This window comes from Perognathus longimembris, chromosome 8, assembly GCF_023159225.1.
Source record: "Perognathus longimembris pacificus isolate PPM17 chromosome 8, ASM2315922v1, whole genome shotgun sequence".
Taxonomy (NCBI): Eukaryota; Metazoa; Chordata; class Mammalia; order Rodentia; family Heteromyidae; genus Perognathus; species Perognathus longimembris.
In genome coordinates, this window is record NC_063168.1 from 37,039,463 (window position 1) to 37,063,496 (window position 24,034).

A 24,034-nucleotide genomic window follows, 5' to 3' on the forward strand; every position below is an offset into this window, starting at 1 on the left:
CATTGGTCTTTGTATCTATTTTGTGCTAGTACCATTTCTGTTTTGTTACTATAGCTCTTTAGTAAATTTGAAGTCTGAAATTGTGATAAAGCATTGCTCTTTTTGCTTGTGGTTATTTGGGCTCTTCAGAACCTTTTGTGTTTGCATATATTAGGATTGAATTGTCTCTCTCTGTGAAGAAAGATTGGAATTTTGATGAGTATTTCATTGAATTTGTAGATTGCCTTTGGCAGGATGGCTATTTTTAGGATATATTTTCCACAATCTAGGAACATGGGAGGTCTTTCCATCATCTGCATTCTTCAGTCTCTCTCTTTTTTTTTAAGGTTTTATGGTTTTCTTGTATAGGTCTTTCACCTCTACAATGGTTATTTATTTATTCTTTTAATTTTCTTTCATCCTGTTCATTGTTGGTGTATAGTTTTTGCATGTTGAGATTGTATAGCTTGCTGTGAGGACTAGAGTATTAGAGTGGTTTCTTTAGGATCCTTTATATACAAAATCATATCATTTGTAAATAGGAATAATTTAACTTCTTCCTTCCCGATTTCAATCATTTTTATTTCCTTCTCTTGCCTAATTTCTCTGGCTAGAAATTCCCAAACTATTATGGATGCATGTATGAGATAACACAGTGAAACCCCTTTGAACAATTAACTTACACTTAAGCAAAATGAATATTAGGAAGTTGAGACATATTTCAACTAGTTGCAGAGGATAAGACAAGCAGGGAGAGAATATAATGAAAATACTTTTATGTTCATGTGTGAAAATGGAACAAGGACATTTTTCATTTAAATTTCTTTATTGCCATTTTAAAGGTGAGATAAACAAGGGTTCCATAAATCAGGTAAAGAGTACATTTCTTCTTGTACAATGTCACCTTTTCCCTTTCTCCCAGTTTTTCTCTCCTATCCTTACTTGCAAGTTCAACATAGTGTCTAGTGTGTATCACAGCTGCATTTGTTCGACCTTTGTTCACCCTCTGTCTCAGCATTTCTTACGACCCCCTTACTCTCCAGAAGACAGACAAACAAGACAAAAGAAGAAAAAAAAAAACACAGCAACAAAGAAAAAAAAAAGAAACTCTTGTTTCCATTTTCTGGACTTCATTTTGATAAATATTATTTTATATGGTCAGATGCACATAGCTATTGTGCCTATGTAATCCTCTTCCAAAAATATTCTCTATTGGTCTCACTGTGTATGAATGCCTAGAGACCTGTATAGTTTATCGTGTCCCAGTGTATACATCTGTCCATATATGTTTTCTTCCTTTTACCAGTTTGTTTACTTGTAGAATTATAGGAAAGCCATGCTACCTGTGTTTCTTTGGGTCCAGTTTAATTTTTCCAGGTCTTTCCATTTCCTTATGAGTGGTACAATACATAATTTCTGGTGGATGAGTAGAATTCTACTGTGTATATATAACAAAGTTTTCTTAATCCATTCATCTGCTGTGAGTCATCTGGGTTGATTTCTTACCTTGGTTATGATAAACAATGCTAAAATGAACATGACTATGCTGGTAGCTTTTGTGTGGCCTTGTTTGTGGTCTATTGGATAAATGCCCAGGAGTGAAATTGCTGGGTCATAGAGAAGCTCTGTTTAGTCTTTTGAGTAACCTCCATACTGCTTTCCAGAGTGGTTGAACAAGTTTACATTTCCACCAACAGTGTAGTAACTTTCCCTTTTGGCCACATTCCTATCACTATCTGTTACTGTTAGTTTTCTTCATAATAGCCATTCTAAAAGTAAAATCCCATTTTTTTCAATTTGAATTTCTTTCATGGCCAGAGATCTTGAAAATTTCTTCCTATGTCCACTGGCCATTCTTTCTTCCTCTGAGAAGTCTCTTAATTCTTCAACTCATTAATTGGTTTGTTGTTTTTATGAGGGTTTATTTTTTGGGGGGTTAATATTTATACTTCTACATATATCTTAGATATGAGGCCCTGGATTAAGGAAATTTAATTGTTTAGAAGGGGAAGGTAGGATGAAGGAGAATGATAAAAGTGGAGGTTAACTAGTTGTTCGAACATTCTCATTGACAACTCAGATATTCATGGAATTGGTCCCATTTAAGCAGTCTAAAATTGTAACCAATCTCCCCTTAATGTTATGAGCTTCATGAATAATGATTAATCTTTATTTTAGTGGGTTTCTGATTGGCTTTTTTTTTCTTTTGTTCCCTCTAGTTTGAAGATTTATAAGAAGTTGTGAGGGACCATAATCAGAATTTAGTACAGGTTTTCTGGACCTACCTTATTACCACATTCTGACTCTACAAGCCCATTATTTTATATTCAAGACATTGCCTGTGGAGTAGTAGTTTTGCTTTTGTTTGTTTGTTTGTTTCATTTTTTCAGTGATGGAATTTGAATTCAGGACCTGATGCTCCCTAGGCAAGCACTCTATGCTTTGAGCTATGCTTTCAGCCCTTATGCATATTGTAGTTGCTTAGGGATTTTTGTTGTTGTTGTTTTTGTTTATTATATCTTGGCCACTTAGTAGCAGCAGCAGTCAGTCTTGGGACCTTTGCCCAGAACCTTCTCTTTTCTCTTGAACAACAAATACTCTGAGGGAGAAATGGCTTCAGGTTGCTTGCTTCTGTTACCTCCTGTTCCCCTGCTTTAGGAATTTGGCCCTTCAAGTCCTGGCCGCCCTAGCAATTCTTTAATTCTTTCAACCTTTCCTTGAAGTTCATATTAGATATGATTGTAAAGCTACTGTGAGGAAAATGTTGAAGACTGATTAGTGGTGTATAGACCTTGTCATTCTTCAGATACAGATTGATGTAATAGACAAAATTATTTAAATTTTAAGATCTTACTATTTAAGGATAGTTGGAGTAGAAGAAGGGTTGGCAAGAAGAGAGAAAATGTTTTTGTTTTTAATGTTATAAGTTTAAGGTAACTATCCTAGTAGCTCTTAACATTGTTGGGAGAAATCCAGTAATGAAATTGATTGGAACATTAGTGATATGAGATGAGTTTTGAATCATTAATTTTTTTCTTCCAGATGTTATGTATTGAATATGTTTGATTGTAGATGGTGAAGGCACAGCAGCAAGACTTAGATGGAACACCACATCGAGTGAAAGAGTCAGAATTTAAATAGATGATCACACTAGTACTTAATTATAGCTGTGATAAGTACTATAGAGAGTAATTGTAGTACTTCTTGAGAGCTATTAGCAACAAAGCTATAACAGAAATAGTACAAATATATATTCTCTGAATCAAGTGCTTTAAGAGACAATCAGGAAGTGTTGACTTTTACTTTGCATGTTATACATTGTTCTTCTATAGGAGATGGAGTAACAGATTTCTAACATGGAGGTAGGTGAAATATGAAATGAATAACTCAGCCATATATCATTCGCTACATATAATTTCTCTGTCCCCTTTAAGCCCAGATAGTTACATAAAAGATGAGCTTTATGAAGTTTCTGTTGTATTCTACTGACTGTAAATATATTCATATTTAATCTAGAATAAATTGCAAAATACATATTTTTACACCAAACTTTGCAAATAAAATGAATATATATCTAACTGTACTAACACATGTCTGTAATCCCAGGGAAAGATTTGGAGGATCACTGTTTGAGGCCATCCTGTGCCAAAAGTTAAGCAATAGCCCATACCAGCAAGTCTGGCATGGTGGTTCACAACTATAATGACAGTTACATGGGAGGCCTCATGTAGGAGGATCATATGTCTGGGCAAAAATATGAGGTCCTATCCAAAAAACAATTAAAGCTACATAAATGAATGAAAGATCTGTAGATATGGATTAAGTAGTAGAGTGTCTGCTTAGCAAATGAGGCCCTGAGTTCAAGCTCAGTAAAACATATGCACAAAAAATATATATAGAGAGAGAGAAAAAATGGTTACAAAACATTATTTAGGCTTTCTCTGAATGATGCTCACTGGAGCTGTGCCATGGTATAGTTTGGGAATATGGCTTAGTGGTAGAGTGCTTGCCTTGTATACATGAAGTCCTGGGTTCAGTTTCTCAGTACCACATTATAGAAAAGGCCAGAAGTGGCGCTGTGGACAGTGCCACAAGGGACAGTGCTCAGGCCCTGAGTTCAAGCCCCAGGACTGGAAAAAAAGAGTTTAATAAAGTTTCTTCCATTATTTAGAAATAGTTAAATACCTAGTGGTGAAGGTAATAAAAAACACCATTTTTCCATGAGTTAAATTGAACATTTGCAAAATTACTCTATTCTTAGTGATGGTTTCAAAATTTGTTACTTAGAATGTGAAAGATCATAATTATAGTGTCTAGGATGGATTTAGAGTAGCTATTGCTACTTAATTATTTGCTTCATGTTACTCAAAAATACTACGTTAGAAGCAAAGATGTCTGCATAGATTGTGAGAATCCAGAGCATAGATTTTGTCAGCATTTATCTTGTATTTTCTAGTAGGGTAAGAAAACCCATCAGGTTTTCTTTGATTGTTTGGTGACTAATTTCTTACATGTAGAGCTAAGGCTGAGAGCCCAACTGCACTGTTTCAGACTAGATTTTCCACCTAGTAAGGCTTCACCTAAGCAGCTCCTAGCTTCTTAAGATATCCTTTGAAATAATATATGCAGTGATTTTCCTGGCAAATTGATTTAAATAGATTTTTAGAATCCTAGTTATTTCTATGCCATGTCAAAATGTTCATATTTTCCTTACATTCTAAATTATGACCTCATAGATTTGTCCATATAGTCATAAAATATGATCATTAAATAAAAACTTTGTATATAAGTAAAGCTTTGCTGTGATTCATAATTGCATACTTGCCATTTCTAATCAACTCCTTAGGATCAGAACTTATAAAAATTTAAGTTGGGGGCTGGGGATATAGCCTAGTGGCAAGAGCGCCTGCCTCGGATACACGAGGCCCTAGGTTCGATTCCCCAGCACCACATATACAGAAAAACGGCCAGAAGCGGCGCTGTGGCTCAAGAGGCGGAGTGCTAGCCTTGAGCGGGAAGAAGCCAGGGACAGTGCTCAGGCCCTGAGTCCAAGGCCCAGGACTGGCCAAAAAAAAAAAAAAAAAAAAAAAAAAAAATTTAAGTTGGCAAAGAAAAGCGATTTACTTTCTCTGTTTTTTTTGTATATGTCATGGGATGAAAATTACTTGCTGATCTTAAGTTTGACTGTTGTTTTAATGTCTCCTTTTATTGACAAAATTCTCAAAACAGAAACTTCTGTAAAGATGTTACAGTTGTAGGTTAATTTGGCTTTTGCTGGCTCAAGAATGTAATTGATGGCTGCTAAAAGATGACTTGATGAGTATCCATTTGGCTTATGCAGTTTTATAGAATGACTAATTTAAAACAATCAGAATTAAAAAGTTCTTTAGGTATAACAGGATTTTCAAAGAGCATCCTAGATTGAAAAGCACTAATACTTTTGCTGTACAGGTGGGCTAATCATACATCCCAGTAAAGCAGTCCTGTGTATGACTTATGACTTCTCTCTTGATTCCTTTCAGTCTCAAAAGCATCATAGTTTGGAAGAAGTGCATAGGCAATTTGTTTATAAGATAACAAATTTGTTTTAATAATCACATGTCCCTAGGTAATTCAGTGATTAACTGGTTCTAACAGATGTGAGCTGATGCTTTGTCCTTTTATGACAAGATAGTATTTATCATTTAAAGTGAATATATATAGTTCAACTACTTGGCCTTTCTGGCATATCTAAGGGAAGAGCTGAGTTGTACTAAATCTAATATGCTACTATAAAGTAGCCAATTTATAATAAGTTAGACTTTTGGCTAAGCCCTTTGTCTTGGCAGATGATTAATGATGATTTATCAAAATAATTCCCAATGCATTTCAGAGAATTACAGCTTATTGGGGAAGATGGAGATGCACATTTACATGAAGGTAATTCCAGTAATTAGACTAGAGCTTTAATTCAGGATTGCCACTTAGGTCACTTTGGACCAGTAACTTAACCTCTCTTGGCCACATTTACTTTGTTTTTCAATTGAAGCTAATAATGTCCAATAATGTTTAAAAAGAAACATGTAACAAAACTCACATACTTCCTTATTTATAAGCCTCTTGATACACTCATTAATTCACCCAATAATGTCATTCACCCAATAATGTTTACACTATTTAACTAGGACAGTGATTTAGCTACAATAAATAATGGTTGTTATAAAAATGCACAAGAAAATAAGTTTTACTTGCAGATTTATAAGCACTTCCTATAAAAGAGGGAAATCATGCATCTGTAGCTATGGTAAGCATTGCTGCAATGAACATGGTTGTGCTGGTTGATTTAGTGTGGCCTGGATTTTGGTGAATTGCAATTCGTTTATGGCCAGAGGTGTTAAACATTTCTTCTTGTGTGTGCCTTTCTTATTTCTTCTTCTGAGAATTCTCTCTTTAAGTCTTTAACCCATTTATTAGTTGAGTTGTTGGTTCTTCCACGTTTATTGAGGGGGGGTTAATTTTTTGAGCTCTAAGTATATTTTAATTATGAAGTCCTTGTCTGCTGCATAACTAGTAAAAATCTCCTTCCATTCGGCAGGCTTTCTATTTATCTTGATAGGTATGTCATTTGCCATGCAGATACTCTTCAGTTTGATGCAATCCCACTTATCCAGTTCAGGATGGTAAAAGACAAAACAAAACAAAACAAAAAAACAAAAAAACTTGGACGTGATAAAATTATACAGGACTCAACATTCACACAATGAGACCCAAGGAGGATATTTTATAGGAGAGGATCACAGAGGCTCAATTGCTATTGGCATTTGATCATATAAAATGAAGTTTATTGAAATGAACTACAAATGAAAACAAAGGGTTTTATTTTATGATGTTTCTTCTTTTTTCCCCCTTCCTTGGTTTCTGATTTTGCTTTCTGTACCTTTTGTCGTAATAAGTTTATGTATTTTGGGGAGGGTAAGGGAGAGCAAAGAAATGATTGGATAAGGGTGAATAAATGAAGCAGTAATACTAGACACTGTGTTGAAATGAACTGTACAACTTGTTGTGGATGGGCATCAGAAGGGAAAAAACGAAAAAAATGGAGAGTTGTCACTGTTCAAAGTAAATGTACTTATTACCTTATTTATGTAATAGTAATCTCTCTGTAAATCACCTTTACAATTTAATTAGAATGAATTTCAAACATAGATATATACCGAACATTGAATAAGTACAGATTTTGTAGTAGGAAAATAGTTTTTGTTTTAAAAATTAATAATATTTAACTTAAACAGAGTTTGCATTTAGCTGTTACTTAATACTTACACATAAGTCAATGAATAATAAACCAATCTCACAATAGTGTCTACATATTCATGTGTACACATAGGCATTAGCAGAAATATAAATTTATAAATATATTTACACACAAATACAAAGCTTTCATATTATTTGCCATACAAGCTTATTTGAAGAAGCGGAGAGTTTTCCCAGCCACAGAAGGTGGGGAGGAAAGGATCGTGGGCCTAGTCTATCACTGGCAGAAGCTGTAAACCACATCTGAAAAACAAACCAAAACCACAAAAGAACTGGGGATATTGGTGAGGGGAAAGAGTTCAGTCCTTAATGATGTAACAAACAATAAACAAGACAGCACCCCACAAAGATTGATTGACAACTTAAAAGTTAAAAAAAGTAGCATGAACTTTGATAAAGGTGAAGTACTACAAATAATTTTAAGAAGTTCTTATAGGACATAAGTATTGTATAAGGTGGGAAGGAATGCAGTGAACCACAAGTAAGAGGGAATGGTGAAGGCAAGGTGCAGTTAAAAGAAACATGCAGTTCATTTTTGGATTTTGGAGTAGATCAGATCACATAAGGAGATAAAATATTGGGGTTGGACAGAAGGATCTAGACTGCTGCACTAATTAGTCTTTATATGAAGGTGATACAAACTCTGAATATTTTTGAGCAAGGGTTTTTTTAAAGGTATATAGAAAGGCAAAATCTTTAAAAAGACTAGAAAGATTGGTATACACGAGAGAGATGAAGTAAATACACCCATCAGACACTGTAAATAATCTAGGAATGAAGTGATTAATGTTTAAACTTCAATGAGGTGGTAAAAGCAGAAGTGGATGTTTTGTTCAAAGTTGAAGGTCTTGAGTTTTTTCTTTTTGGCTGTTTTCTTTTAACTGTCTGTTAATGGGGCTTTAACTAAGATCTCACACTTGCTAGGCTGGTACTCTACTACTTGAGCCATACCTGTAATCCTGTGTTTTGCTAATTGTTTTTGAGGTAAAGCCTTGTGAACTTTACTTTGAACTATGATCTTTCTAATCTCAACTTCCAAAGTGGCTAAGATTACAGGTGAGAGCCATTTGGGCCTGGCACAGTCTGCCGGAGGAGATTCAGGGAACCAAGGGACTTTTAAGTGAATATAGTGATGCTGTTCAACCAGTTGCTGTAGTTGTTATTCTGTTTCATTGGCTTGGGCCTCTTACAGCTGTTGATGTTCATATTAAGATTAACCTCAAAAGTTCATATTTTAACCTCAAAAGCTATATTTTAAGTCTTCCCTGCTCACATGTTGCAAGTGGTTACTGTTTCAGAAAGTATGATTGCTTCCATCATCCCAGAAGGCTCAGTTGGTCAGCACTGTGCTGTCATTCTTTCTCATTGTCTTTGCTGGCTCATATTGGCCTGACTTGGCCTTGCCAGTCCACTGGAGGGGAGAGTGAGAGAAAGGGCGAGGAGGAGGCAGTTTTGTTGTAAATGATCCAAACGATGCACATATCCCTTCTGCTTGCAGTCCTCTGGCCAAAATTTAGTTCTATGGTGACATCTTGTTGGAAGGGCAGCCAAAATGAATCTCTAGGTAGATGGACTCTACCCTGCTACATGGTGATTGAGTTAGAAGGAGGTAAGAATCAGTACCAGAGTACAATTGGCAATCTCCTTCTTCTGTAATGAAGGTGATAATAATCACAGTAAGGTTTCAACCTCCCAATCCCAGAGTAGCAGGGAATTGACATGGGTAAAATCTTTCTTAATTTTAGATGATGACTGTGGTGTGAGATGTGATTACCTGAAATTAAGTTTTTTTTCCACTACTTATTTTTTTAATTGCAGTACTTTAAAAAGTTTAACAAAATTAACCTCATGGCCATTTTGACTTACAGTCCCTATCTTTGAGAATGATACTTTTATTTGCTAGTTTATTATCTCAATGTGTTAAATGTGGAATGATGAAAATTTTGTTTTTGTGATTGCAGACAAAAGATTAGAACTCTAACTTCTTTTATAGATGTCCAGTAATGACGTTGAGAATTTTGTTGATGAGCAGCAATGTGAAGTATGAAAAGTATAAGCGAGTGGTTTAATTCTTTTTCTTCTCTTTCCACCATCCTCTGATGTGCATTCTCTGTCTCACAGTTGCCAACAATTTAATGGCTTAAAGTGAGAAGAATTTTTTTCCTACCTGCAATCCTGTTCTTAGACTAGAACACTTGGAAATTTTCATGTTTACAGCTTCATACTTGTAAATAATAGCAACAATAAGTATTTTCTGAGTTCATATTCAAATATTTGGGCAGTGGATAATTTAATGGTTTATAAATGTAGCTGAAAATCATAGAGATTTGCCATGTGTATTTATTGATATTTTTATGGAGGTGAACATTTGTTGTAGAATATTTTTATGTTCATTGCTTTCCTAAAACCATAGATTTTAATTGTTATGGGAAAGCTTTCGGTACTGCTTATCATATTTTTTATTCCATTATTGAACATGTGTCTTCAGCTTAATGCTTATTTCTTATTATAATATTCTACAACTTTATTTCACAGCATTAATTGAAATGGACTTATTTTACTATATGCTTGGTCAGTAACTAAATGGTATGAAGTAATGTTAAAAAATGCCATCTGGGTTTGGAGGCTAGTGTTTTGAACTGTTTGTCCTACCATCAGTCTGGGTGATAATTTGCACACTACTCTCAGTACTTTTTATCTTTACAAGAATATAGCATTGTAAAAATGTCAAAAAGTATACATATACCCAGTTCACTACTAAGTATTCTATTAAATTTGAAGCATTTGGTAGTAACCTATGCCATTCAAGGGTCTGTATTTTTACAGAATGATGTATTTCAAAGTATACTGGTTGCCATTGGAAAAAATTCATGCATTTAGAGCAACTTAAAGCCAGAACAATTGAGCTGGCACTGTGTGTTTAAAATATTAGTCATCTTGAATACATGCCTCAGTTAAGTGTCAGAAGCAATATATTGTGCAAAAAGAACATTTATTGTTAGGAGGTCAAGCCGTACCTGAGCTTAGACAGCATTTTCCTTAGAGGTTCAATTTGAACATAGCACTAATATCGGCCAGATTTTTATACAGTAACATTATTGATAATAAAGGAGAAGTTCATCGAGGAGAAAAACAAATAAGGGAAGTATAAAAGTCTCTCACTATGAAACTATAGAAATGGATCAAAGAGTTTGACAGGAAGTTTAATGTGTACATAAGTAGAGTCTGACAGAAACATGCGGTGTGTGCCAAAGGTTCCAGTGATGGAAAACCGAAACACAGTGCTCACTGACCACAGCATGAGCCTTGACACACACTGTAAATAATGCAGAGATCTATGGCTGCATTAGGCACTGGGCTGCTGTATTAACTGCAGTAAATCTGCAGCAACAGAAAGGGCTGGCATGCAGAAACTCCTGTGATTAATTTTTATAATGGATTAATAGGAATATAGCAAGTATTCATTTCAAATCATATCATGCTCATCTCCTTGCTCCATAACCCATCAGAGTGTTATCATTTTTATTTTCTTCTACTTACCAGGCTTGTATATGTGGACACTTGCTTTAGTACCCTCAAGTTAAAATCAGAAGATGCTTCTGGTAGAGAGCATCTAATCACTGTCAAGTTGAAGGCAAAGGTATGTGCCTTGTTAAATTCTTGTTCTGGTAAGCAAATACTTTGAGAAATGAACTCTGGCTGTTTCAATGTAAAGGAGTGCTAGTTATTCTAATACATATGTGATGCTTTCAAAAATTGATTTTGGAACATCTTAAAGAGTTTATTCATCAGGTTTTCCAAAGTCTAGATATAATTTCCTTGTCCCTGTGTTAGCTCAAATTTGATCACAATGTGGACTTATTATAATAAAGAGATATTACAAATAACATTCAGTAGCCTTAAAGTGCCATAACATAATTTTTTAAGCTTTCTATATAGAAAAGAAGGGATGATACCACCCTTCTCAGGAGTGATTTTTGAGTTTTCTCCTTCACCTTTTACTATGAATTACTTTTGTAGTTCTTATTTCTGGCTCATCCAACCCCATCCTTTAACACATACGTGCGTGCGCATGTGCACATGTACATGTGCTCTCCTTATTTGTTTTAACTGCCGCTTTATTGGTGGATATTTTGAAATTTTACAAAGGTTGTGTCTCTAAAGGTTGTAGAGCCATTATAGACTAATTACTGGTTATATATGTTATGACTAATTTCATTGGCACAAAACATTGTTTTTGATTTATCTTTATTTTTGCATTTTAGATTGTGAATTTTAAGAAATGAGTAGAATAAGCAAGATCAGCATATTAATCATTCCCTCTGTAATCACTGGGGAAACATTAGAATTTTAAGGAAACCAGGACATCTAGCTTGCTTTTCTTTATTCCAGGTAGTCATCAATCAGCTCCATTTCAGAGGATGGTAGTGGTGAAAAGATCAATTGTGTTTGTCCTTTTTTAAAATGTGTCTGGCATTTAAGCTTTCTACAAAAGAAAATTAATATATAAAGCTGTAGTGGGTGACACAGAGAAGTTGGTACGTTATGGTAGCTCTGTATCAGGCAGACTGAGAAATGACTTATTCTGTTTTACACACAGAACATTCAGGTATAACTTCAAGACCTATATATAAGAGATGCTGAAAAAAACATCAGGATGTGTATCTCATTTGTAAAGGAAGGTGATTGTTTTCATTAAACTAAAAAATAATTTTCCTTTAAAGTTTTTAAAGGTATACTTTTTTTTTAAGATCTGGGAAAAATCAGCCTTCATCTTTTCAAAAGGTCACATACTGCTAGAGGCAAGGATTCTGTCATTTCCCTCAAATTGAGGTTTGTTTATATTTTGTACTTCGGGAAAGTTGCTTTCCTGATTCTAAGATGACCAACGAATTTTAAAAACATTCTGATCTCATTTTTGTAAGTTCTTGTACTTAACAAAGAATAAGGCTTTAAGTTTACTCTGCCTTGAACTGTACTTAATGAACTTTATTTTTTAACATTCATGAACTGTACAGATAAATGGATATTAATGTTATAAAAGATTTTGCCATATACTTTGATGATACTGTATTTATTTATAACTTGTACTTTTGCTTTTTGTGGATCTCTTTCATGTCAGTACATTTAGTATTCTAAGTCCTACATACATGTAATATTTAGTCTCTTAGTGTAATAAACTTTGTATGTACTTAATGATTCAAGGTCACAGTCAGTTTTCTAGGTATGTCCACTCCAGATGTAGTAAGCATTTCATTAACTTCTTGCTGTATCTAGGTTGATGATTTGAGTGAAAGTTGATACTGTTAGTTGCTACTATCTCTAGGACATAAATAACAGTACCTAAAGCAAGCTGAATTTAAAGTTTTGACCCTAGGAAGTTTTAATTTTACATAATTACTTTTAAAGAGGTAAAAAGGATTTAGAGGTAAAAGGGATTTTATAAAGGGATTTTAGTTCTGCCATTTTTACATGTGAAATCATTATCCAAAATAAAAACCTAACAACTTGAACTGAAGAGTCTGTCTGCATTTACTTTGAGGTAATCACATGCCTTTTATATTAATATGGGGACAAGTTTGCCTTTGTATAGCACCTAAACTTTCAATTACACCGTATGATATTCTTGTATTGTCTCAAATAAATCCCCTTATTTCAGCTAATCTGTTTTTAATTTTTTTTAGAATTTAAGCATCATAATATTTTAAAACCTTTTTAAATGTATTTCTTTTTAGTTTTATAGAGCCAGACATCATGAGTCAGTTTACAGTGATATTGTTTCTTTTTAGCAATCTGATCATTAAAGAACAATGTTAATGCTTTTTGAAAATATTGGCTTCAAATGGACTAATGTCTGTTACATATTAGTTTCTATTTACTTATCTGTGTGATACTCAAGGTCTCAAGCGTTCTAGGCAAAGGCTCTACCATTTGACCTATACTTTGCTTTAGTTACTGTACAGACATTGTCTTATATTTTCACCTGGGACTGTCCTTATGCAGCAGTCTTCCTTTGTTACTGGCTTAGAGGTATGGCCCTTCATTCCTAGCTCACTGACATTTTGTCCAGACTAATGTCCATGTGAGAGCTTTCCATCTGTGCCTCCTGTGAAGCTGAGATTGCAGATGTTCCTCCATGCCTGGCCCTACAGTGGTGAATTTTCAGTCTCAGTTCCTTATCCAGTGAAGTAATGAGAAATAAGAGAATGAAAAAGTAAAGGCCTAAAAGTAATTCAAGTAGTTTGTCAAATAAAAGTTATCTTAAAAAGACTTTTCTTTTAGTAAACTTAGTTTTTACATAAAGAATTTTAAAATTATCTATGATATGAAATATTCTAGACTTAGATTTTAAAGTTATCATGAAGTATTTTTTAATAAGAGAAATAATTTTAAGAAAAACTTACCTTCTATCTTAGTTAACTTAGAAACCTGATTTGTTCTTATGACTATCACTTTTTACTTAACTGATTAATGAATTTTCTATTTACTAATTTGAATTTTTTTTAGTTTACGACTGTTAATTTTTCTTGAAAAAAACAGAAAGTGTTCCATTGCTTCTTTTTATCATCCTGAGTTTTCTTTGATATAGAAAACCACTTTTTAAATGGATAGCTATGTGTAATTGATGTTGGACACTTCTTGATTCTGTTAACAGGTTCTACCTATTTTAATGGTTATCGAGAATAACTGAGATAAAATTTAAGTTTGGAAGGAATTAAATAAAATATCTCTTCTTTAAACGAAAAACTGAGATGCAATTAAGTTTATTTCTCAAATTCTGCCAAGCAGCTGCCATGACACTTATTTGGAGTATAACACATTATATGTTTCCGAACATAGACTCGCTTTAGCAACTTTGAGTCACCAAACTTTGTGTGTCCTGAGCACAGTTTGTGTTAGGCAGCTCTCCATATTACTGTAAGAGTACAAACAGTCTATTTACATAAAATATATTTTCAGTCACACTGATGTTTCCTAATGTAACTAGTTTTTCTAAAATACCTCATGTGTAGTTATCACATGTAAGTGGAAATAACCTGGTGCTATTGTTTTTTCATAGTACCCTGAAGAACCACCAGATTGTTTTGTGGATTTTCCTGTTCCATTTTCTGTTTCTTGGACACCACAGGTAAATGCTTGAACTTATTTTTAAGTACTTAAAAAGAATGTTCTTTTTTAGTACAGTATCCATGATTAAATGATCTCTTCGTATGATTTTCTTCTTTCTTTACAATGCATACATACGTGCATACAAACATGCATGCAATATACACACATATACATATACACATAGCCAATCAGCCTCCAGTTTTTTTATGCTACATTTTCAGTAAACATGCAGAAGCCTTATTGATGTACAGTTTTCTTTACAATTAAATTCTAAAGTACTCTTTAGAAAGCAGTGGGCAATGGGTGGAATTTGTTAAAATTTTTTTAACTCTGATGACATTATACTAGAAAACAATTTTCACAGGAGAATGAAAGTGTGAACCTTACTGTTTTAAAGTATTTTTAATATAGTTTTATTACTGTTAGGGTATTATATAGAAAGTTTACCATTTCATAGGTCAGATAATGAGGATATTTGTTCTTTTTTGGGGCAGTATTACCCCTTCCCTTGCTTTTCCCCAGTTTTCCCCTCTTGTCCTTTCCCACAAGTTACATGATTCATTTTTCATTTTCTTCCTTTTTTGAACTTAGACTATTACTACGAGAGATTATAGATTTTTTTTATTAATTTCTCAGTAAACTGATGATATATAATATGGCTTTGTTTTCATGAGTTTATTGTGAACTCACAGTATTACAAAATGGTATTTTTGATTTTTAAAGCTGTGATACTATGCCTTAGGTTCAAGGAGCAGTCTAATGATGAAAAATATTGTCTTACTTTTACCAACTATATTATAATTGACAGCATAAAGGAGCAAACATTTCCATTCTTAGGCAGAGAAAATTCATACTTACATTTTCCTATTATTCTGTAAATAATTTTTGCTAAGAACATTTGTTTAGGTTCAAGTAACAATTCATGCTTGTGTTTTAAATTACACATACATAAGAGTGAAAATACATGAATGTAGATTTTAAAAGCTTAAGAAGTTTAGTTTTATGAGGGTGCAGATTTTTTTTTTGCTTTTTTTCTTTATTGTCAAAGTGAAGTACAGAGGCATTGCAGTTTCATATGTAAGGCAGTGAGTACATTTCTTTTTTTTTTTTTTAGCAATGATTTTTTTTCCAAATTTTTATTATCAAACTTATGTACAGAGAGGTTACAATTTCATATGTTAGGCATTGGATACATTTCTTGTAGTTTGTTATCTTTTCCCTCATACCCCCCTTCCTCCTCCCTCTTTCCCTTTCCCCCCATGAGGTGTTCAGTTCACTTACACCAAACAGTTTTGCAAGTATTGCTTTTGTAGTTGTTTGTCTTTTTTTACCCTGTGTCTCTCGATTTTGGTATTCCCTTTCAATTTCCTAGTTCTTATACCAGTATACACGGTTTCCAATATACTCAGATAAGATTACAGAGAAAGTGTAGGTACAACCACAGGAAGGTGATACAAGAACATCATTAATAATAGAAGCTATAAATACACATGGGACGTTGAAAGTAGTTACAACTGTGATATAACAATCGTTTCCATAACATGGAGTTCATTTTACTTAGCATCATCTTATGTGTTCATAAGGGTATAGCTATTGGGCTCTTGTGATCCTCAGGGTGCAGATGTTTTAATCACATTTAATTATTTAGCAATTTTTTTTTTTACTTCTTTAAAGACAACAACAAGTATATATCCATTTCTTTTATGGAAATCAAGAAAACAACAAAATATAAGGAAAAAATAATTGATGCATGATGTAAATTTTTTTAAATAATGTGCTATTTTTTCTCTTCAAAAATTAGAATTATATTGTTTAATTTTTTAAAAATTTAATTTTATTGTCAAGGTGATATACAGAGAGGTACAGTTAAATACATAAGGTGATGAGTATATTTCTTGTATGACAAGAAATGTTTAACTTGATTAAAAAATACATTGGTTTTGGAAGGTTTATCTTTCTGCTTTAAAAAATGTGATAAGAAAATGTATCTGGATTATATTATTCTCTCCAGATGTCATGTTTAAATTACATTTTAACACTTACCATTACTCCACAATTGAAAAATACAATTTTGATGAGTTTCTTAATTTATTCTCTTTTCCTTTAGTTCCCTTCCCACCAGACTATGAAAAAGTTTACATATGTCTAAATTAATTTATGACTGCCAGATTGGAAAATCTTTGAGAGAAATTTTCTTTAAATTTGTTATCCAGAAAAACAAATTATACATATAGGTATATTAGTAAATATCATATTGATACACATGTGAATTTTATATTTGAGTCATACAAGTTTACTTTTTTGTGAATGATTCAAGACTTATAATTCATTAGTAACAATATAATCACAAATATTAAAAAAAATTAAATATACTGAAATTCTTAGCAACATACACGTCAAATTAGACCTTTTATTCACAACTGCAACTTTGCAGATGTTAATGTATTGTCACACTTGCTTTAGATATATCTAGGGTTCTTTCTCCTTTAGAAATAGTCTTCTGGGAACTGCACAGATCCATTCTCCTTTCATACTGTTTTTCTCTTCTTTTCTTCCTTTCTAACATGTCTTGCCTTGAAATTGGCATGTTTGTTACCCTGGCATTTGTATTTTTTGTTTGCTACATTTCTTATGCAGCCTTATGCTTTTTGTGCAGTATTATTTCAGTGTTTTATCCATGAGCATTTATGTATGTCTAACACATTCAAATGCCGTTTATTATTCCATTATGTGTATTGACCAGGTAATTTAGCCATTGTCCTATTGTTAAGGTTAGTCACAATTTCATACTAATAGCCTGAAATAAACACTTTATATATTTCCCTGTACATAAATGTAAGAATTTCATTATTAATCATTTCTAAAAGTGAAAATACTGGATTCTAGAGAAGGTGCCTCAATAAGGTAAAACTGCCTTCCCAAAGGCTGCATATTTGTTATTCCTGTTTCATGGTACATAGAAATAGTTATTTCTCATATCTCTTTCAAGTTTTATTTCGCTCTGTCTGACCTTCATTCATCTCAAGAATTGATCTTTTTGTGTATAGTCTTTGCTTCCTTGAATTATTTTTCTTTTATTAGAAACACTCCTTATATATTTTAGATACTGATGCATTGTTGGCTCTATGAGATACAAATATCTTCTTTCTCGTTTATGTGTTTTAACTATACATCATATTTTCTATTGCGTAAGTTTAACTTACAATGTATTTTACATCTAGCAGTCTCTTCCTTTCTTGTTTTTTGTATCTCAAATAAGAAAAACTTTCGTATCTTTTTCTGAAAAGATATAGTACTATAATTCTAAAGTTGAAAGATCCTAGCATTTGCTTAAGCATAATGCAGAAAGTTGAATTTAACCCTTGTCTATATTATATTTTTTATAGTGTGTAGAGATGTCTTCATTTGTAGGGGTATGAGGATTATTCCAGTTTGTTCTTCTACACATGCAATTAAAATTCAGAGATTTTCAAAACTACCATTTACTTATAAGTAAATAATAAGGTTACCAGTACCTCACAAGGTTTTTGCTGATGGTACCAGCAGCTTGAACTCAGGTTTTAGACATGAGTGCTGGCAATATTAACTTATGCTTTGAAAGTAAGAGGCAGTGTGAAATGACTTTGGTTTGATTTCTGTTGACAAGCTAGAATCAGTTCTGTGTGGGGGAGGTTATTTTTGGTTTTAAACAGTTGCGGCTCTTAAGCAATGAGAATGCTTGATTTAATAGTAAATTTATCCTTAAGGGACTATAACTAGGTTTCAGATAATTGACTTAAAAACCTTTGATTTTGTACATTTTCTCATTAGGTTCAGTGTTTCTGGACTTTAAACTTGGAAGGTTTTTTTCTTTTTTTTCTTTTTGTAATATAATAGACATGGCTTTGTGGCAGCCATATTAAAAATGGGTAATTTTCCTTATGGTCCCTGTCTTCCTGCTGAGTTGATAATGTTTTGATGTATTTTTCTTTTGCTCTGATGAGAGGTCTGCTGCTGCTGCTCTGACATATTCATTTGGATGAATAATTATAACTTGCACAATGTCAAGCTGAAGATGGTAGGGTTTTGTGCGTCATGACAAGCCTAGTAGCCAGTGCAGGTGTCTCACAGCATGATCAGCAACAGCCAGTGTATTCTGGCTCAGAGGAGACATTTAGAGTAGTAAGAAATCAGCACCAAGGGCAAGGCTGCTGCTACTGTTACTGCCATAATGTGTGCCAAAGAGATGCAAAGTGCTTTTCAAAGACAAGTATCTAAATATCCCTTTTCAGATATTTACTTCTTTTTACCAGTAAACTCTTTTTTTCTTTGATTTTAGCATAAAATGTAGGAGCATCTTGTATTTTCATCTTATTCTACTACTAGCATCCTATGTGCTCTAACATGTATCTGGTGTCTTTTAGACTTTTACATACAGGTCAGATATGTCAATGTTCTTGACTACGGACACTGAGAATGTGTTAATGTCATACTTTGAGTGCATTGATGGCATGATTATATGAAAGTGGAAGTCATTTTGTTCAGAACAGTAAGCAAAAATTGCAGCTAATATTACAATTCTATCTGAAAATATGTTACTAAATGCAGATTTGGTAGAGTAATGCTTGACACAAGCAGTTGCGGATTTCAGATTTGGTATGATATAATAAACAGTGGTTTTACAATTTTTAAAATCATGACTATCTGCTATGTTTGGACTAATGCCATCCATGAAGAACAAAACTAATGATAAAGTTTCTGGTTGATAATTGGATGGTGAATGAAAGAAGAAGTCCTATTACATAGCAGGGAGTATGATCCATTAGTGAGAGCAGCACACTCAGTTGGGATCCTAGGTTCTGTTTACAGTTGAGCCATTGACTTAATTGTGTAATTACAAGCAAGTCTCCCGACTGACTGCCTTTTGCCTCAGTTCATGTCAGAGTGGTCATGAACTTCTGTAATCCCAGCTGCTTGGTATGTGGAGTCAGGAAGATCAGTAATGAGTTCCAGGTTTGCTCAGGTGAAAAGGTGTCAAATCCCTACCTGTTTGATAACTAAGAAACAAAAACCCCAAAGCTGTTAAAGCAAAATGGCAAGCAGCTCAGTGGTAGAGCACTTGAGAGAAGGCACAAAGTTCTGGGGTCAGTCCCCAGCACCAAGGAAACAACAGCAAAAGTAACAACAAAAACTCCATCATTGAAAAGATGCACATTTATTATTCCAGATACTCCTTAGAGTTACATGGGCTTTCATGAAAATTGAGATCACATTTTTTTTTCAATCAAGAATTTGTTTACAACCTAGGAATTGTCATCTGTTCATATACTTTAGGGCTGTCCATTTGATTTATTAACCCACGTGCTAAAATTTTTTCTTGAAGCTGTTCCTAAATATATATTATATACATTTTTGTTGCTGTTGTGATGTGTGGGTAATGGTGTGTTGTAAGGGCTTGGTCTGCATTAAAATATCCTTTTGGAAACATTCTTTTGGAGGATAAATGCTCAGCTTGAGAGTAAAGACCCAATAGGTTGTAGATAGAAATAGTAACTCAGTTATGAAAAGTATCAATTCAAATATGTCTACTAGAATCACTAAGAGGTGTTGGTACTTTTCAGTTAGGAAATACAACCTTCCCCTGTTTCTGTAGTAAAATAGAAATTGAATATTAGAAAACAAACCAAGTTAACAGATAGATGGAGGGGAGTATAGCAGAGACTGAAGTTGATGAAAAGCACCAGAGGTAGTGAGACTGTGTTTAGATTTAAATAATGCCACGTGCCATTCCTTGGCTCCAACTATGAGAGTAACACTAGCAGCCAGGAGCACACTACTCTTCTTGCCGTTGGTCACTTCTTAATCTGAAGTATAGAACTTTGTGCCATTGCCTTTTTTTTTTTTTTTTGGTGTGTGTGTACATGATGAAAAATTGGATGTAGCTGAACTTTTTGTAGGGAAGATGGCACCTATTTTTCCTTAGAGCCTAGTATAGCAAGAAGTCAGCGTAGTTAATCTGCTTAGTTTTATATAAAAAGGATAATCTGCAGTGTAGGCTAGCTGAGGAAAGGATTGAAAATGTCATCTTAGTTTAAATGCAATATATCCCTGGCAGACTTTTCCTTTTCTTAACCTGCTCTACTAGTTCTTTGTTAGTTACACATGGCATGATCTTGCTTCAGTTAGCATTGTGGGCAGATACCCTTTTAATGAGAAATCAAAACAGTAGCAAATATTTGAAATGACGGGTGGTCACTTAGAATCATAATCACCAAGCATAGGAGAGATAATAATTTATGGATAATAATTTATGGATTGTTTGACAGGAAATGGTACTTGGTGAAATAGTTTTAGTAATAAATGTAACTTTTGAAAGATGTGGGGAACCAATAGAGCATGGAAGTAAGATCAAATGAACTGGATATTTAGGAGATTTATCACCTCTTTAAACATACCTGGTAGGAAATCTTGCAATTAGTGTTAAAATTAAATTTCTTAAAGTTTAATCTCTTAATATTTTCTTATTCTAGTGAAGTCCTTTGAATCCCCCAAAGATAAAGATAAAAAATGGTTATTAGAGGATTTATCTGTAAGTATTATAGGGAAGAATAAAAAAAAAAAAAACTATATCAGCATGGGAAGCAACTGTTGCAAGTACCAGAAAATTATGCTATTAATTTAAGTGTCATCAGAGCACAAAAGATCACATTCTGGGACTATGTGAACGTTATTAAAATACTGGAAATGATAGTGCTTAAGATAACGATATTATACTCTAAGATCTGGTTAAGTGACTGACATTATTACTTCACTTCAGGTATTATGAAAGTAACAAAATGCTTTTAAGATAATAAGCGTTACATTTTGAGATTGGCAGTTTTCACACTTTTCTGCTTAAGTGCTTTCCCAGTTTAACATAATTTAATAACAGTTATGGGGAGAAAACCTAACATTTTAGTTTCCATATATCTTTCTTACTTTCTCCATTATATATCTATCTATTCATATAACATTCATAAAATTTCATTCTCTGGTGATTATTTGAACTATTAACTCTTTTTGCCTTCTTTGTACTTGATCTAAGGAGTGTTACTATTTTATGTTTGTTTTTAATAAAGTTTAAAATTATTGAGAAAAAGTTACCACTGTGTACATCCATTATGTTCCAGGAATCAAGATGGGCATTTTTAATATACAGCTTCAATGAGGTGTAATTGACATGAAGTGAATTAACTTATTTAGGTGTATAACTCAGTAAGCCTTGATTTCATACTTACTTGTGAAATCTGCACAATCAAGATAATAAATATTTCTGTCACATCCATGTTGCTTCTTTTTTCATCTGTATTTCCTCTTTCCTACCTTCTGGTGTGCTCTTGTTCTCCTATTGTTTCCCAGTCCTCTGGTAACTGTATACCTGCTTTCTGTCTCTAGATTTGTTTGTTTTCTACAATCTTATGGAATTCTATGTGCTTTGCATGGCAGACTTCTTTTTCTTAGTATAGTTCTTTTGAGACTCTGACTAACATGTTACAGCATGCCCTACATAGTTCATGTGTTTTCATTGCTAAATACTTATGGATAAATTCCCAATTATCTTGAGCATGAATGTAAGCATTGTACTCAAGACTTAGCTGTTACAAATAAAGCTGCTATACGAACTTCACATCATTATATAGACATGTTGTCATTTGTTTGGGGTAGAGCCCTAAGAGAGCAGTGGCTGGATCATGTAGGAAATGTAACTTTCACATTTTTAAAAGAGCCAGACTATTTTCCAATGTGGTTGTGGTTCAAATAATAATGACAAGGCTTTCTATTCAGCTGCCTCCTTACTGACATTTAGTATGGGCAGTATCTCTCATTTTAGTCACTGTAATCAATACTTAATAGTATCTGAAATGTGATTATAAATTTTACTTTGTTAATGAAAGTGTTAACATTTTTTCATCTGTTTGTCATCCTCCTTATTGAAGTACCTGTTCATATTTTCCTGAAATGCCTAGGTTAATGAAGAAAGATGCTGGAGTCATGAGTAGAAGATTCAGTTTTGTTAATATGTCAGTTCTCTTCACATTGATCTGTAGATTCAGTATTAATCTAACCAAAATTCCAACAAAAATTTTAAGGCTTGACAAAATTATTTTAAAATTCAAAAAAAAGGGAAAACTTAAGATGAGTCAAATAATTCTGAACAACTAAGTTGGAGGAGTAACTCCACCTGATCTAAAGGTTTATAGATCTGCAAAAAAAAGAACCTCACCTAAAGGTTTATAAATCTGCAAAAAGTTAGACAGGTAGATAACTGGCCTACAGAATTTAGAAATAAATCTAATAGGCAGACAACTTTCCTCAAACTAAGGTGCAGAGTCTTTTCATTAAAAGATGCTGCTAAACGATAAACTTTTAACTCACAACAGATTATAAACTTAAGGCTAAAACCGCAAAAATTTTAGATATGTTTTGCAGTTTTTTTCTTTCTCTCTTCCTTTCTTTCCTTGTTTTTTGTTGTTGTGTGTGTGTGTGTGTGTGTGTGTCTGTGTGTGTGTGTGTCTGTGTGTCTTTTGCAATGGTGGGATCAAACCTGGGAACTTTAATGTGGTAGGTAAATATTTCACTGCTGAGCCATTGCTACTGTTTCTGTCAGTCTCAGACATTTCTTAAAAGTATATCAAACACAAGGTCCATAAAGGAAAAAAATATTGGTAATTGAAAATTTCTTGAAAGGTACCATTAGAGAGTGAAAAGGTAAGCTACAGATTAGGAGAAAATATTTGGAAATAATATTGTACTTTGCATTCAGAATGTGTAAAAACTCTCAAAATTCAGTACAATAACCCAAACTGGACAGTGTTTTATATTGTAGCTACTAAAAGGATAAACCTTCTACTGCCATTAAAAGCTGTATGTTAATTAACTAGTAGATGTTTCCTAAATATACTTATTCTTAACCCATAGGAATTGTAGAGAATTGAACTAATATCACCTGATTTCTTTTAGCTGGGAATAAAAAAACTGCACCCTCCTTCATTTCCTAATACTACCTACCTTCACTGTGCAGCAGCTTCAAAATGGTGTGTCTCAACAAAACATCTCTTTTCCCCTGCCAGAGTTATCCTAATAACTAAGATCAGAGAACTTTGTAGGGGTCACAAGTTATCTATATATGTGCAGACCTAGAAATGTGAGCAGAGTAGTTCCATTAGAGCAACTCAACCAGTGGAAAACGAAAACTAGTAAATGAATGAATGCTCCTGGATTCCTCTGTTTTGGAGGGGAATTCTAGGAACTATTTCCACAGCTTTTCACATTAACCCTAGTGACTGGCTTTAAAACACATCCTTTTGCCTTCCCTTCTGTACTTTTTCTCTTTCCTATTTTCTTAAGTTCACTTAAAACAGACTGCCCCACCCAAAGCCTTGTCCTCAGGCTTTACCTTGTGAGGGGATCTCATACTCATTATCACTGTCATATGGTACTAATAAAAGGGGCATAGGACACGGGTCCAAATGTATCAAGCATGCTTTGGGCCCAGAAATTTACCTTCTTAAAGAAAAATCCTGATGTTTGCTTGCCTTTTTTTTTTTTTTTTGAGGGTCATGGGGCTTGAACTCTGGGTCTGGGTGCTGTCCTTGAGTTCTTCAGCTCAAGGTTAGCGCTCTACCCCTTGAGC

The 24,034-nt window shown here is 33.6% G+C and overlaps 1 protein-coding gene across 1 annotated transcript in view; it reads left to right on the forward strand.

Annotated features, from left to right (window-relative positions):
* The window catches only part of Fancl (FA complementation group L), a 48,083-nt gene that overhangs the window by 15,835 nt on the left and 8,214 nt on the right, over nt 1-24,034 (forward strand). The window contains exons 6-7 of the mRNA XM_048352881.1: nt 10,816-10,912; nt 14,333-14,401. Of these exons, the coding sequence (XP_048208838.1) occupies nt 10,816-10,912; nt 14,333-14,401 (166 nt within the window). The remainder of the gene's footprint in view (nt 1-10,815; nt 10,913-14,332; nt 14,402-24,034) is intronic.